The sequence below is a fragment of the Cryptomeria japonica genome, chromosome 8 (assembly GCF_030272615.1).
Source record: "Cryptomeria japonica chromosome 8, Sugi_1.0, whole genome shotgun sequence".
Taxonomy (NCBI): domain Eukaryota; kingdom Viridiplantae; phylum Streptophyta; class Pinopsida; order Cupressales; family Cupressaceae; genus Cryptomeria; species Cryptomeria japonica.
The window spans coordinates 347,999,349-348,012,946 of NC_081412.1; the positions used below are offsets into that span (position 1 = coordinate 347,999,349).

At 33.9% G+C, this 13,598-nt stretch overlaps 1 protein-coding gene across 2 annotated transcripts in view; it reads right to left on the reverse strand.

The window, feature by feature from the left end:
- LOC131045353 (tyrosyl-DNA phosphodiesterase 1) overlaps positions 1-13,598 on the reverse strand; it is a 264,425-nt gene that overhangs the window by 115,779 nt on the left and 135,048 nt on the right. For both annotated transcript variants that reach the window (XM_057978942.2, XM_057978941.2), the window contains exon 11: positions 3,646-3,749. In XM_057978942.2, the coding sequence (XP_057834925.2) occupies positions 3,646-3,749 (104 nt within the window). The remainder of the gene's footprint in view (positions 1-3,645; positions 3,750-13,598) is intronic.

The window sequence follows — 13,598 nt, forward strand, 5'->3', positions numbered from 1 at the left end:
CAGCCTTCAAACTTGAAGGTTATTTGTTGTTTCTTTCTTTTCAAAGAGAAGATCATGAATTTAGTCTTGCTGAAGTTGACATGCATACTGACCTCTAAGCCAAAAAGTTCAAGCACCTTCAAATGCTCTTTCAAATCATTCGCAGATTTAGGAATTAATATAAGATCATCTACATATAAGAGTAACTTCACAACATACCTTGCGAGCTGAATGCATTCTCCCATAGTTTTGTTTAGCCACTCTTCAAGTTTATCAATATAAAGGCCAAACAAGGTGGGAGAAAGAGGACACCCTTGTTTAACACCAATATTGCTGCCAAAGCAATCAGACATTCCTCCCTTTGTTGTAATTTTAGCCCTAACCTAATCATAAAGTTTATGCACTGCAGCCCTAAGCTCATTTGGAATTCCAATTTCCTCCATTCTGTTCCAAACTTTGTCCCATATTAATTTGTATACCCCCAAACATGAGTTGATTCCTTTCTTTTTCTAAATGTCGTTGCTGACCCCCTTTGACTTTATTGCCAGCTGCAGCAGACTTACTTTGAGGCCCTTATGCATTCGAAACGCACAATGATATCTCCCCTTACTTGAATCGATCCATAATACCCAAAAAAATTAATGGCATCCAGCATATAAAAATTACGGTGCTCAGCAATGTAGAAGCTATACACGCAAGGCAAGGAATTGATTTCACGATTTTTTCCTAAAGAAAACAACACATCCGGGAAGTTTCAAAAGTCGAGCAAACAATAAAATTCCACTTAATAACCAAAAGCTCACCCAAAAGGCGTCCCAAGTATTATTTCAAATATGAATACCCAATCTGTGATATACTTTTAAAAATTTCCACTTGTCTTAGATATATACGAATCCTTGAATATTTGTCCTCCAACACCTTGTCTTCATTCATACGCCCTAAACTTAAAGACACCTTTTTCCCATTCTTACGAGACGAGAAATATCGAAGTCCCCAAAAAAACTCATGAAACAATCTTCCAAAAATACTAGGAAATTTGTCTCTACAAAGAGACTTAACAAATATAATGAACACCTCAATCGAATCAACAAACCTGGCAATCCTCTAAATGCTCACTGCAAACCCTGGATGAGTACACCCCTCAAACTTTCCAAGAACAAGGGTTTTTGTCCTTGCTTCAACCTTCAGCTCTTTGACAATCCCTGAGTGGAACTGCTCTTTGAAGCAAAGGGTTTCCGTCCTCAGCTCCAAAACACCATTGGGTTTTTCGTCCTGCAAGCAAGGTTTGGCCACAGGCACAAACAGCAGTCTCTTAGAGAAAACTAAAAACTCAATCTTCTATCTCCAAAAGAGACTCGCCGCCTCCTTTTATAAGTTGCTTGGGAAACTTCCAAAAAATAATTAAATAAAATTACTGTATAAAATGTTTTACCTTATGTCTCCCAAAAGTGACTTTCCTTTAAATATTAAATATCTCAACCTTAGTCACTTCAGAATAATTAATTAAGTTGTCTTTTAATGTACTTTTTCTGGACAACTTAACATTAATTATTTAATTAATTAATTATTTTCACCCCAAAAATGGGGACATTACAAGATCGGTGAATGAGAATAAAAGAAGATTTGACAAGAGGAATTCAAGAGCAGATTGGTCAATAAGAATAAATCAAGATTTGAGAAGAAGAATCTAAGAGCATATTGGTGAAAGAGAATAAATGAAGATTTGAGAAGAAGAATATAATGCAGATTTAGTGAAGGAGATAAATGATATCATCATGAAGTAAATCACTAATATGAAAACAGGAGAGTTATGAATAAGATACATTTGGAGATCATTCAAGGAAGATAAATCCAAGAGGAAGAGTGGTATCAAACAAGAGATCTAATTGTCCATTATCCGCTGAAGGTGCAACATCCAAGAAGGTGGAACCTATGGAGCAAATCAGTACCATAGAGGAGCATGTCACAGCTATTGAAGAGAAATATGGCATAATTGGATGGTTCGCTGGAACATTTGGATGGACAATCCTTAGTGACATGAGGACAGCAAGAGGCTGAATGACCACAAGATGATGGAGGACAATTTTGAATTTTAAAATTTGCGGAGATTGAAATTATCAATTAATAGCAAATTTGATTAAAAAAAGAGGGTTGTTGATAAAATAAAGACAAACATATATGTCAACTAGAGGTGCATGCCACACACTTCTTATGAGTCGAAAAAATTGTCCCTTTTCATGAAGTTTTGTAGATCAGTGAGGCCCAATATGACTGATCATATATGGTTGTTTGTGTATCTCCCTAGTCACAAGGTGTCATTGACAGGTGTGTATCCCTATACACAACTTTGGAAGATAGTTAAATGTGTTCCTATCCAAGGTTGAGACTTCAGCAAAGTTGTATCCCACTAAGGAGGTGTTATATGATCCTTCCTGCTACTATTTATAAGTATGTCGAAAGGTTGTGTAATGGTCCTTCCTACTAAGGAGGTGTTGTATGGTCCTTCCTACTACTATTTATAATTTTCTCTACAATATCAGAACTATATGTAATAAAGAAACACAGGTGGAGAAGTAGGGAGATGGTAACGTTAGGTATATTATTACACCATAGTCTTGTGGTGTGGTACACAGTCAAAATTAATAAGTTTATATAAATATTTAATTTCAATAAATATTAGGCAATGAAAAGAATGTCAAGTGAAATTGTAAAACACCCAAATAGAAAACAATAAGCGAAATTGATTCCTAGATTGTAGAATCAGAACACAAGGTTTGTTGAATGGAAAATAATAGAGTGAAACTGATTCCTAAATTATAGAATCAGAACAAATGGTTTGTTGAATAGAAAATAGTAGAGTAAAATTGATTACTAGATTATAGAAACAGAACAAAAGGTTTGTTGAATTTTAACAAGCCTAAGATTGTATAAAATCCCCTGAAGAATGAATAATAATGTGTGTAGTGTTTCTTAAGAACTCACTCTTCAGTCAATAAGCCTTACGTATGCTTGAACGAGTTTTGCATTGCATCAAAGCTCTAATAAGAATATCAGCCCATAGTATGCTTGAACGAATTTCGCATCGCATCAAAACTCTAATAAGAATATCAGCCCATAGTATGCTTGGATTGCCTCTGAAGGCCCTATCTGAATTAAGATTTTACACCCTCTGAAGTACCATCTCACCAATACTCTACAAGATTTACTAAGGCAGGTGCATTTAATGAGAGATAAAAATGTCACTTTATTACACCATACATAGCACTAGAAGTTCTTTTTTTTAATTGATTTAAGTAGAAGTTCTAATTAGACAATGCCTAATAATGAGTATCTTATAATATCCGTTTGCATTCACAAATATATAAATAAAAGAACTTGCTTATATAGTATAATGGAGACTTATTTATAGCATTACTTTATTTATGATGCATTCCACTACAAGTTGAGATTTTATGAGGGCTAAGAAAATATAACTATCTTATACATCCATGGCAGACGTCTAGTAATTCAAAAAGATAAGGTTAAATTAAAATAATTTTATTTTTACAAGGACATTATATCCAGTTAGTTATGTCATCTTATACCTTTAAAGGAGAAACAATAGCTACATTACCTACTACTGGCCTGTGATGTTCCACTAGAAGAATCAAGAACTATTTTACATACCATCGGCCTATGTGATTTGCTTGCCATCGAGCCCAATATCTCTTCAAGAATTCTTTCTCCACATTTTTGTGGGGACTAGGAATCGCATTACCAGCAGCATAACCCTGTCCATGACAACTACAAACAATTAATAATATATCAACAATTGTAAGAACCAATATTAGCAATAGTAACTTAAAAAGAAAGAATTGCAACATGTATCTATACAATTCAATTCTTCTTATTATTATTTTAAGAAAGGAATAGTCACTATGCTCACAAAGAACATTGGATGGCATATAAAATGAATATGTTACAACAAATGGCAGAACCAACAACCTTTATGTTAGATATATGCTTTTGCTCAGCTTGGTTTTTTCCTATCCTATGCATTTCCTCCTATGTTTTATGTCTAATATTTGTTATGGTCAACCACACCCAATTAAAAGGGTAGTCATTTGGATGGTTAGAAGATGGTTACACAACATATTTTTATTTATAGATATTATTGTACATTGGTTTAATATATATTGGAGAAATACAGAGTTTGCTATATAATTGTATTTATTTTTCTTATTTTCACCATTGTGAATTTTCTGATGTACCTTGCTTTCATTTCGTGTCAAAGTATACAATTGTTCTGTCCATGTGAAACATTCATGTTTGTATTTGTCACATTAAGCTGAGTATTATGAATGGTATCAAATCCATTATTGAACACATTTTTTTTTTGAAGCAGCAGAAGAACAAGAGAAGGAACTTACATTTGCGGGTATATTAGGATGCCTAGCAAGCAAGGGTGTAAGGCTCTCTTGTATAATAGAAACCCACGTTGGAAACAAGCAATCCAGTACAACAACTATTTATGCCTCTTTAGGTAGTTTCTAGTGTGCTGTCCAGTTTGCCTTAGTTTTTTTGTTTGTTTTTGGAATGTCTTTGCAATGGTTTTGGAATGACAAATAGAGTGCAGATAAAAGAAATACTTGCACCAAACTTAAAACTCAGAATTACAACAAAACTCATGAATTTCACTAAGCTAAAAATTCCAGATTTTATTTCTGATTTGAATAGACAATAATTCTCTAAACTATGAGCAAAGCAGATCATTAAATGACATTACATATACACTTTCAACATACTCACAAAATGCAGCAATAGAATAGACTGATCTGGTGAAGAAATCTACAAACTAGAGTAACAAAAATGAATGCCACTCTTCAAATACAATACCAATAACCACGCAAGAAATAAGAATGGTAATAGCAGGTTGAAACGCCTCCAAAAAGCCACTAGCAATGCTTCCAAACCCTAACCGCCCAACAATGAGTACGGCCAGCCAAAGAGGTACAGCCAACACAAGAGAAGGTACAGCCAACCCAAGAGAGGTCTGAACGGCAACAATATCCTCTAATGCCACTCCAATCGACCTCCCTTCAATCTGATAAGCATTGAAAATGTGATGTCCCCATCAAAATCTGTAATGTCCTTTCCTTAGGCCTCTCAGATTTTTGGTGGAGGTTGACCTACTATTGGGGTCCCGTAGGTCAGCAGAGTGGTTTGGAACCCAACTCGGGTTTGTGGGATTCAGTTTGGGAGCTTCACAGGTCTTCTAGTTTGGTATTTGGGAGTTATATCTATGATTAAAATTGAAATTCTAATGTTGGCCTTATGTGAATAGTGAAAAGTGAATAGTAACTGAAAAATATAAAGATGAATAGTGAAAGTGCACCCCATCCTAGCAATTCAAGTTGTTTTTAAAAGGGGGCCAAATTTTCAATGAGGAAATAGACCTTCAAGGTTATTTTAAGTTTTAAAAGGCCAAATAAGGTGAACTTCTTGGGAGCTCATGAAAAACAATTTTCATATCATTTGCTCTCATTCTTACATCTCCATTTTCAGATCAGCAACTTGGATGAGGGTTTCAGGAGTTTTGGGCTTCTAGAAACACCAACTTTTAGAAGAATTGGGGGATTTAGACGAAAACCCATCTCTTCGGGTGTCACTTTCCACTAGAATTCAGCTTCAGTGTGCATATGGCAGCCTTCTTTGGGGATTTTTTAGCAGATCTATCAGTTTGAGGGCAGGTTTTCTATAATTGGTTGCAGGTCAGACCTTCTAGAGGTCATTCCCATCTATTTCCAGCTCTATTTCAGTCAGACACGCCATTTTGGGAAGAAGGATTTCAAACCCTAGAGTGTATTTAGGGTTTTAACATTAATTGGAGCTGATTTCTATATTTCTATTGGTTGGAAATTTACTTCAGACCTATGAGTTCATGAAAATGGTATGTACATTGCTCTTTTAAGCAAAAGAAAGTTTCTTGATTATATTCCTTACGTGTTATGCATCTTGTTATATTAAATCAGCAATCTCTTACGTAATATTCAAGAATCTTGCATAAAACTTCAAAACCAATCAAAACAAAAACAAAAAACCAGTCAAACCCCATCCAAATATACGCTGGCCAAAGACATGTCAGAAAATAAACATTGCACATAAACTCCTAGTTTGGATCAGATTGGATGAAAATTGGATTGGGGATCTTTCAAAAATCCAAACAAGCAACTTCATCAATAAATTAAATGATTTGCAATCAGAAGGACTTCAACCATGAACTTCATTGCTATATCCTAAATGGTCGACATAATGGCCAACATACAAAGATGGAAATACAATATAGTTATAAGGATCAGCCAAGGAAAGGGTCTAAATGATGAAATCTCAGGCACATTATACATTTCTCCAACGGATATACATATGTTCAAGATTGGAGTCAAATTTGACTAAGCCATATGAAAATCCTCAATCACCAATCAAGAGGAATCAAACAGCAAATTGTATCGATGTCTCCCTAAAAGAATTCTATTACAAGCAGCGAATATAGTATCATAGCAAACAACCAATGGTAATCTGCATGTACTAGTTATATCGGACATTACCTGTCCTTAATCAGAATTGGTCACCAGCAGAGTACGATCCGTTTGCATACAAGAAGAAATTAATAAGCTAAACACATGAAGTAGTTAACAATGAAATTAACACCGTTCAGCTTTAAGAGATGCGATTCAAAGATATATATTTCTGAGTTGCTCCCAAAGGGTGTGATTAAGGAATGGGTGTGTCTATTCCCAAGCAATAGATGCAACTATTCAATACCATAAGATATTTAATGAGGATCCATCCCATTCGAAGAGGATCATCATCGAATATTATTCATTTATTTCTTATATCCAGTTTATATAGCTCTATTAGAGCAATTTTCTTTTTGGCATCAATCGGTGGCATATAATCCAAGATCGCTATCAGGAACAGCCCATTCATTGCACATTAATAAAGTTCAGATCAGACACAGCAATATCATTGCTACAACAGATAGTGGAAGACATTTGCATATTTATAAAGAAATATTAGGAACAGCAAGATATATCGTCACTATAAGTGATAGAAGCAGATTTTAGCCTATTCCTTAGTGTCATATCAGAGACAGCTATCAGCAACATTGATTGCACATTTCATATTGTTATAGCCGAGTGCAGATCAGATATATAGTCGAGATCATCTTGCATAAATCCCATTCATATATCAGAGATAGCAGTGAGACTCTATCATATTCATAATTATTATATCATATAACATCATATTATAAGTGGTATCAATTGTAAATCCTGAGGATAAACATTTATAAGCAGATCACTATACATTATTTTTATACTAAGTGCTATTAATTGCCTATTTTAGAGTCTTTGATTGGAAAGAAGTCTCTTGCAATTGATTTTGTGAGTAGATAGTCCCTAATTTCAAAGAATTTACATAAGGGGACATTGCAAGTGGTATCAGAGCTAATGAACCTGGTGGACTGTGGGGGAAATATTTCAAATGAGCAGAAAATGAGGATAATTCAAAGGTTGGTACAGACTCAATGATAAAATGAATCCATCCATGGCACAATATAAAGACACTCAAGAAAGACTATGTGGAACTGCTTACTGATAAGGATGTTAACCAAAATTCTCTGTCACCTCTCAAAGAATACTTGGCATCCACTAACAAATCAATGGTTGTGGATGAGATGGGTAATGCTTCTTATGCAAGTAAATCAGAAGTTACTTCGTGTATCCAATCTACTCACCTTAAGGGAGATAAACAAAGAGATGCGACATTGAAGGTATGGAGAAATGAGATACAAAAAATAGTGAACAAGGATAGAAAAGAAGCTAGATGTCATGAGACCCTAAATCAATATAAAGAAGAGAATAAGTTGAACAATATAGAAGAGACCTCATGAACAAGAAATCACGTGTCATGCCCCGTCCTCGATCATCATATTTTTTTTCCTAATCAAAAAATATAACCTAAATATAGCAATTAAAATATTGTTAATTCTTTATTTATTAATTTAATATTTAATTTGAATATTCATTATGTAAAAATGAAATAAATGTAGCAATTACTATTAATTAATTAATTTTATTATTATTAATTAATTAATATTTATTAAATGATGATATTCATAAAACGTTTTGATGAAATAAATTAATAATATCAAAAAAGAAACCATTGGTCACTTATCTCCAAAGGTGCCCACCTTATCCTAAAGGGCAGCAACTCCTCGGAAAAAGTCAGCCCCCTTTGAATAGTGATGACTCTTCCTTGAGTCACCACCCTCCCTTACTCCTATAAAGCACCAAGAGGGAGGATAGGGAAGTAGGGGGGAATGGAAGAAATAAGAAAGAAATTGGGTAAAAATAAGAAAGAAATTGGGTAAAAATAAGAAAGGAAGAAAATACAGGGAAAACAAGAAAGTCATCAACAGTCTTGGAAAAAATTATTAGAATATTTAATTATATTTTAGTCACCTATATTTAGTTCCTTGTTTAATGGTCATTTAGCTTTTTAGTTAATTAGCTTTTAAGCTTTATTTAGCATTTAGCTTTTTCTTTTTAGTTAATTAGCTTTTAAGCTTTATTTAGCGTTTTGCTTTTTAGTAGTTCACTTTAAACGACTTGTTCTTAATTTAGAACGTCGTCCTTCTAATCTCTTTATATACGTTTGTATATTGTTGAATAGATTATCCGATGATTGAATCATTCATTCAATTTATTTTTCATGGTATCAGAGCAGACAATTAAAAAAAATTGAAATTCCTTTGTTATTCTAAAAAATTTCGAAAGGAAAATTTTAGAAAAAAAATTTCAAAAGTTTTTCGAAGTGATTTGCTTCCAGTTCGTTGATTTTTTGCTGCAAATAGAGTCACATGTTTTTGCTCGATCTGGCTCATTCATGGCCACCTAGGGTTTCTGTAATTTTTGACTAGGGTTTTGACTCTTCAGTTCAAATCGAAAATTTATTCTGGTAGTAGATTCTTGGTGGGTTTTTTGAGACCTCAATCAGGTCGTCGTCAGATTTTTTGGGTGCATCGTTTTTCGTGCCTCGATTTTTGAGCCACCGGATCTGCATTCTGATTTCAAATTCTTGGTGGATTTTTCGAGAGCTTTTCTAGGTATCAGATTTTTCTGGGTGCCTCGTTTTTCATGCCTCAAATTTTGTTCCAGAGAATTTGCCTTGATCAAATTGATTTAGGCAGACCTCGTCCTACAGGTCCCAAGGTTTTCACATATTTTTCCTCAAAAATTATTTGCAGGGTTTAGAATTTTTTCCTTAAAAATTATTATCTGTCATCTGCAAAGCTTGCGTGGGTTTTCTGATTTTTCGCCATAAGCTTGATTTGTTTTCTCAAAAATCATGGTTTTACCACGTGATGTTGTCTGGTGTTTTCCCGCATGATGTCTGATGGTTTACCACATGATGTTTGGTGTCTTACCACATGGTGGTTTGGGTCTTGCCATTCGAAGTTTCAGGGTTTTGTTCAATTTTTTTCCACAAAAATTGTTTCAAGGGTTTTTTACCATTTTTTTTCTACAAAAAATGGTGATTTGTATCTTCAATTTTGGAGGATTTGCTGATTTTTCCTCAAAATCATGGTTTGAAATTTCAGGTTTGGTTACCCAACATCAGGTTGGATGGATTTTGGTATTCTTGGTCATTAACACTTTTTAGATCCAAGGAGGGTCTCCACCGCAGCAGAGTGTTCTTTTCATTTGTGATCAAAAGACCTACAGTGTCTTCTGTAGGGTAGTTAGTAAATAGAATGACCATTAAGGGAGGGTATTAAAATATTTAATTATATTTTAGTCACCTATATTTAGTTCCTTGTTTAATGGTCATTTAGCTTTTTAGTTAATTAGCTTTTAAGCTTTATTTAGCATTTAGCTTTTTCTATTTAGTTGATTAGCTTTTAAGCTTTATTTAGCATTTAACTTTTTAGTTCACTTTAAACGGCTTGTTCTTAATTTAGAACGTCGTCCTTGTAATCTCTTTATATACATTTGTATATTGTTGAATAGATTATCTGATTATTGAATCATTCATTCAATTTATTTTTCAAAAATTACAAGTATTACTATGATGATTGTTAACAATATCATATGATGTTGTTTACATTGTTAATGCAATTTAATAGTGTTAATACAATTAATACTACTAATACAATTTAATATTGATACTATACAATTTAATATTGATTAATACAACTTAATTCTGCTAGTACAATTTAATACAGTTAATATAATATTGGAGGGGAATGTTAACACTATTTATATAGTGTAACATAATGATGCCAATATAACATAATGTTATTAATATATTGAGACTAAGACTGTTAATACAATCTGATACAATATTGCCAACATGGTACAATATTGTCAACATAATGTAATGCTGTAACACAATAGAATAATATTAACACACTACATAATGCTGTTCATACTAACCTATTAATTGGATTCAACAATAACTAATTGCTGTTATAATGGATATATTTATTAGTTCTTCATTACTTATAATATACCCAAGACATGGTGAAGAAGCATGTGAGAGTACTACAAGAGGGGTACAGTGTATGAGCATTCTTCTAGATACGCCACCTCAAAGTGGGAAAAGATGAGCCCATAGAGACCAAAGGAGTACAAAGGGTATGGTCCTTGGGTCTAGGAAGAGATGGTTTCTGGGGCACCCTCTGCAATCTCTCCCCTCTTCTCCACTATGGCTCACAAATGCAAGAAGGTCAATCGTAAAGGAACTAGGATGACGACAAGATGAGGAGGAACGGTTATAGGACACCTCACTAGGTACACCACCTCATATGGATGGCACGGGCCACGAGGCCAAGAGGGATGGTATATCTGCTCTTGGGCCTAGGGTAGAGGATCCCTAGGGCACCCTGTCAAGTCACCTTATTCTAGCTTCCCTATGGTTGAATTTCTCCAATAAATTAGAGATATCTTATGATTAAGTTAATGTTCCTCTATTCCAGTTCTTGTTTTACTTGGGATTGTGATTTTAGGGCGAAAATTGGAGCAATTATAAATAGGGGACATTACATCAAGCCGCAGTAACTAAGCACTTCAAGGAACCAGGTGACAAAGGAAGAAATGATGATTTAAACAACATAGCTAAGACCTATGACTTAAAACGTTGTTCGGAAAAATCAGATGAAGAAAGGTTGGAAGAAGATAGGGTTGGTTTTAAAAAAAAGGTCAACCTTCAGCTTATTAATAATCCTTTGTTTGTGATTGAAGCTAACGTAACCTATGACAATCACTTTTTGAAATAGATGAGGAAGCTATTCTGAAATCATATAGCAACATTGAAGACAAATATAAGACTTGGGAACCCGACACCTCTCATATCAATGAAGTGTAGAAACAAGTTTGGAACAAACCCTAACAATGCTGACACTAAACACTTTCCAATCAAAATATAAGAGATAATAATTAAGGACAGAATTCCTTCTTTTGATCAAAGATCAAATGTTAATTGTTTGAGTTTGGTAGAAAGGAGAAGTAACACTTCCAGTATATAAAAGTTATTAGTTATTACTACCATTGTTTTCCAATAAAGATAGCATCAATTGGTGGTCATATGGTCATTGAACCATCTCTAATAACATGGAGGTTAATGACAAAAGATCCTACAAGTACAAGTCAATTGTAATTACAATAAGTTGGAGCAATTGAGAATTTCCTTTTGACTTATTAAGGAACTGTAGCAAGATTTTGACTCTATGGTTGAACCAAGTCATTTCATTAGTCAAGAATAAGACTAATCATGACATTTATTTTGGTTGGAAGTTAGACAAAGAACAATTCTTAAGATTCCAAAAGAGACAAATACAAAATCAGATTATTGAAATCAAAGTAACGCAGCATCAGCGTAACAATTCCATTCCAAGACTGATTTGGAAATTTGATTTCATGTGGGATTCTATGTGATGTCCCCATCAATGACCTAATCCTAATTAACAACAATACGATCAAGGGTGGCAACATTGATAGTAATATGATTAGTTAAGAGTAAGTTGTACAAAGCAAATAGATAGTTTGAGTGATAAAATATCAGGAAAATAGTGAAGTCTTATAAATAAGATTATTTTCCTTAGTAACAATATGATAAATCGGAACCCAAGATAAATTATGTTTCCATCTTAAATACTATAGTAAGCAACATGTTCATCACACCAAGTAAGGAAAGCATTGAATTAAGTTAATTAGTCTTATATGGGGAAGATACTAGGGATCAATACCATCATCGCCACCTTCATCAAGAAGAAGACATGATTATCATATACAAGACATTATGAGCATCCATGAAGCACTATCACTGAAATGAGAATAACATAATAAAATCTGTAATCACCATTGTGGATACCAGTCGCATACATCGATGGAAAATTCATGTCAAGTAGTTGTTCACAATGAAGACAATCATCATGCCATTTCAGTTCTATATACTATCGACATACAATAAGAAGATTAGTCATCAAGTAATCATGAGCATCAACATAATAATAATAAACATCCTGATCATATGGCAACATTACTACCATCTGATCTGCTATCATAATAAGGATCACCCAAAACTAGAAAAGAAGACATCAAGCATTATATGATATACAGATCAGTATATATATTGGAGGAAAGTAATGATATCGATGAAGACATCTTGTTAAGTATAACAAGGCAGAGACAAATATCGATTAAATATTAGTGAGAGACAGCAACTTACATCTCACTAAGCAAAATCGAATTAATAGGAAGATAATGATTAGATCAATATGATTCATCAAGCCAAAGATAATATTTGATTAATCAGTGATTACCTTTAATTGAGAAGGAGGTAATTACAACTAACCGATTATGTGTTAAGTAGTGCGATTAGCATACAGATGAAAAGAGGCGATCATGAATAGACATTGGATGTCTTTTGGGACACAACCTCTCATTCCATTTTGCAAGACATAAGGAGGCGATCAGACTCACTTCAACAGGCAGCAATTTTGGAACCCTTTTTATCTATTCATATCCTTGATTGGATCTGCTCATAAGAGCATATTTTGGCCTAGTGTCAATATCGGTTGCATGAAGAACAATATTCATTATCAGAGACAGCACCATTCTTGTTGCAAGTACTTAACTCTATAACAGGAGCAGCAACGTATCACTGCATAGTGATACCACCAGAAATCTGCATATGTATATTGGTGTGTAAGACATAGCAGCCTTATAGCTTTAAAGCTATCATTTGAAAAGGAGATTCGAAGCATATACATACAATTGTGCTACCAGCAAAAGCAGAACTCCCTCTCTAAGTGTGCAGATTGGAACATCTCATTCACAGCACATCTCACAGAATCATATCAGAATTAGCAGACTGAGATCATCCTTGCACAAGCTTGATTGAACATAGCAGAAAAGGTAAAGATAATCCATCTATACCCGACATTGATTGTATTAATGCACATATAATTATCAAGATCATACACTTATTTGTTGATTCAGAGATAACATTATATCATCATATTACAAGTGTAAACCATTGTGTTCTTAGGTTGATCGTTATATTTTTTAAGTATTATT